At 32.0% G+C, this 3,448-nt stretch overlaps 1 protein-coding gene across 2 annotated transcripts; it reads left to right on the forward strand.

Annotated features, from left to right (window-relative positions):
- The first annotated feature begins 1,950 nt into the window (after positions 1 to 1,950).
- LOC116015516 (nuclear transcription factor Y subunit B-1-like) lies at positions 1,951 to 3,209 on the forward strand. 2 transcript variants are annotated; one of them, XM_031255609.1, is made up of 2 exons: positions 1,951 to 2,220; positions 2,373 to 3,209. In XM_031255609.1, the coding sequence occupies exon 2, from the start codon at positions 2,420 to 2,422 to the stop codon at positions 2,930 to 2,932; it is 513 nt and encodes a 170-aa protein (XP_031111469.1). In that variant the 5' UTR covers positions 1,951 to 2,220; positions 2,373 to 2,419; the 3' UTR covers positions 2,933 to 3,209. The 2 variants fall into 2 exon arrangements, with proteins under 2 accessions (XP_031111469.1, XP_031111470.1); XM_031255610.1 differs by having other exon boundaries at positions 2,409 to 3,209.
- The last annotated feature ends 239 nt before the right edge of the window (positions 3,210 to 3,448 follow it).

Here is a 3,448-nt window from a genome sequence, read left to right on the forward strand (position 1 = left end):
CTAAATAGAAATCTACTATACTAATAAGAGCCAAAGAGAGTTAGGCCTAAAATGGGTAGAAAAAATGGCGGTCAAATTATTTAATCAAATGGATGGTTCAGATGAATTATTTAATCAAATGGATGGTTAAGATAATTCAGATTAATATTATTAATAAAGATTACCTAATTTAACCTTACTTTTATGATTATCCGTTAAGTTTTCCGTTAAATAATCTCTTTTCCGTTAATATTCCGTTAACTTTTAACTTACCCATTAATTTCTATAAGAAATGTCTAAGGTTCGAACCTCATCTCAATCAAATTTGAAATAATTAAGTTTCTCACTCTATTTTACTCTTATTAAATTAAATAAATTAGTAAGTACAACAAAAAATGATACATATGTATTTCTTTAATTTAGAATTATGTATCTACAATACCTTTATTTTAAAAAATAATTCATTATCAAAAAATTAAATTAAATAAGAGAAATAATTTCATTAGTTATATTGTCTTTATTTCCTCTCATGCAAAGATTCTTTACATTCAAATTTATCAATTGATATTCATTACATTGTCCATTATCTTATTTTTACAATATATTGTAATTAAATATCAAAGTTATAGTACAAAATAATGTTATATATTTATTTACCAAGTATTTTATTAATACTATGAAAAAAATTAAAATAATTTGAAGCTAATTATATTAACTACTTGGGGATTGGTTGACAAAGAGAGTACTCAAATAACCCAACAAATTGAAGCGGAATCACTCTATTTTACTCTTATTGAATTAAATAAATGAGTAGTTACACCAAAAAATGATACATATGTATTTCTAGAATACCATGAAAAAAATAAAAAAGAATAGTTTGAAACCAATCATATTAATTACTTGGGGGATTTGTTGACAATGAAGTACTCAAATAACCCATTACCTAGCAAATTGAAGCAAGAAACTACCTTTTAAATTTTTTATTAATTTATTTAATCTTTTTTCATAAACTAGGGATTTCTTTATCCACAATAACGTAACTCATTCAACAATAATGGTTAAACCAAATGAACCCTAAGCAGAACACCTAAAAGAAAGTCCATAGCTCCTATATCATAATCTCATTGCATGACGTTGTCATCTATGCTACCAACAATAACCGAATTGCAAATAACACACTACCAACAAAAAGGAAGAGAACAAATAGTAAAGATGAAGACAATGACAATGTTACTCAAAAGAGAATTAAGAACACTTAGAAAAATTCAAATTAAAAGTAGTATTTATTTAGACTATCATTTTTAGACCAAATATTTAGACTATCGATTTTACAAGATTGCAAACATTTATTTTAGTAATAATTATAATGAATTTTATATATTATCTTGGATTTATATACTTTGAGTTAGATTTTTGAATAAAAAAATTCGACATTCAATTACCATGTATAAACTTCTCCTATATAATCTTGTATTGATATACTTTCAAATGTTTATTTAAATATAAACATTGGGCATTAACCCATTCGCGTAATGCGCTTATAAAACTAGTGAATAATATAAGTGTAATGAGCAGTATGTGGGGAGCATTATCTTATGCAAGAAAATTCAAGATTATTTCATGTCAAGCCCTCCCTCCCTCCCTCCTTGCAGGAATCAAATGAAATGAGGAAAGTGTTGAGAAAAACTATCCAAACAAGTAAAAACTTAGCCACCACCTTGATTGTCAACATCCATATACATTTGAATGATTGTATTTAATTTGAATCTTCCAATGAATGTGGCACGAGTGGTTATCAGTAACCCCACCATTGATGCTGACCCGGTCGGCATCTTCACATGCAATTTTTTCCAATTTGCCCCAAATCACACACCAATTATATTACATACCAATTGGGATATGCCCTATCTATCTATCTAGCTTCCATTCCATTCCCCCAAGCCCCCAATTCTTTACACCTTACCTTGTACGTAGTGTTAGGGTAGTCTCCACCACCTTTGAATAAAGTAAAAGTGTATATATAGATAGTAGAGTGAAAGTTAAAGTTACATGGTCAATCTAGCTATACCACTTAGTTAATTAGGTTAGTTTACTATACCCACCCCAAGACTCAGGATTTTATAAAGTGCTGTCTTTTATGTTGAGTGATCTAAACTTAAACTTGACTGTTCAGATCTACAGAAACTAGAAGAGAAAAGTTCTCTCTGGTTCTAGATCGAGAGAGCTCAACGAAAGTTAAAGGTATTATATATATGATATATCTTTCTGATTGATTTAATTTCGTATATGGTTACTATTGAGTTATATTATTGTGATATAAGTTAGAAAAAGGGTTTGACTAAAAACACACTAAATACATACATTCACTAGTCTTTTAATTTGTGTCCAAATAGGTTAAATTTTGTTTTGTTGGGTTGAAAATTGGAAAGGTAGAGCAGACATGGCCGAGAACTCCGGGCCGGGGGGATTTAACGACGACGAGAGTTTCCGGGAACAAGACCGGTGGCTTCCGATAGCGAACGTGGGGCGGATCATGAAGAAAACGCTGCCGGCGAACGCGAAGGTGTCGAAAGACGCGAAGGAGACAATGCAGGAGTGCGTTTCGGAGTTCATTGGGTTCGTGACGGGGGAGGCGTCGGAGAAGTGCCGGAAAGAGCGCCGGAAGACGGTGAACGGCGACGACATCTGCTGGGCGATGGCGGCGCTCGGATTCGACGATTACGCGCCGCCGTTGAGGCGGTACTTGCAGAGATATAGAGATCAGGAAGGGGAGAGAGCAAATCAAGAAAGAGTTAGCAACGAAGAAGCCGAAAATATTAATAACAATCAATTCCAGGAGCCTTCTTCTTCTTCATATCATAGAAGCCATGAAGATGAAACTCAAGAACAAGACTTCCCTTCTTCTTCTTCTTCTTTTCCCATGACTTTCAAGTCAATGTCAAAGCCATACTAAAAGTCCATGGTAGATATATAATCAGATGAACATTTCCAGCTGGATGGATTGATGGGTTTTCTTTAATTTCATGATTGATTTACAGACAGGTCAAGAATTTATCATATGATGTTTATTTTGGTAAGATTATTGTGCTCAGTGAGAGTGATGAATTGAATTGAATTGAAGGCTATCTATCTAGCATCCAAACCCACAACAGGTCAGTGAATCAAAGTAATGTAATTTAGCTAATTGGATCCATTTCATCACCATATAATAATTATTTTTCTGATCTAAATATTGTTGCTAATTATTTTAATTTCATGTTAATTATTAATAAAAACAAAAATTAAAAGTGTTGTGGAATATATATCTTTGATATGATCTATCTGCTTCTTCTGTTTGTGCTTTTTTTCTCAGTTTGACAATTCAACCATAGCTTAACAGTTACATGCATCAAATACATGGAACATTATTTGAGCTAAAGTCACATCTCCCAGTTTTCTAGGTTCACCCATTAATTGCATCATATATATC

This window comes from Ipomoea triloba, chromosome 4 (genome assembly GCF_003576645.1).
Source record: "Ipomoea triloba cultivar NCNSP0323 chromosome 4, ASM357664v1".
Taxonomy (NCBI): Eukaryota; Viridiplantae; Streptophyta; class Magnoliopsida; order Solanales; family Convolvulaceae; genus Ipomoea; species Ipomoea triloba.

What these genes read in the sequence shown, in the direction of transcription:
- LOC116015516 (XM_031255609.1), top strand. Translation starts at nt 2,420, where the DNA reads ATGGCCGAGAACTCCGGGCCGGGGGGATTTAACGACGACGAGAGTTTC.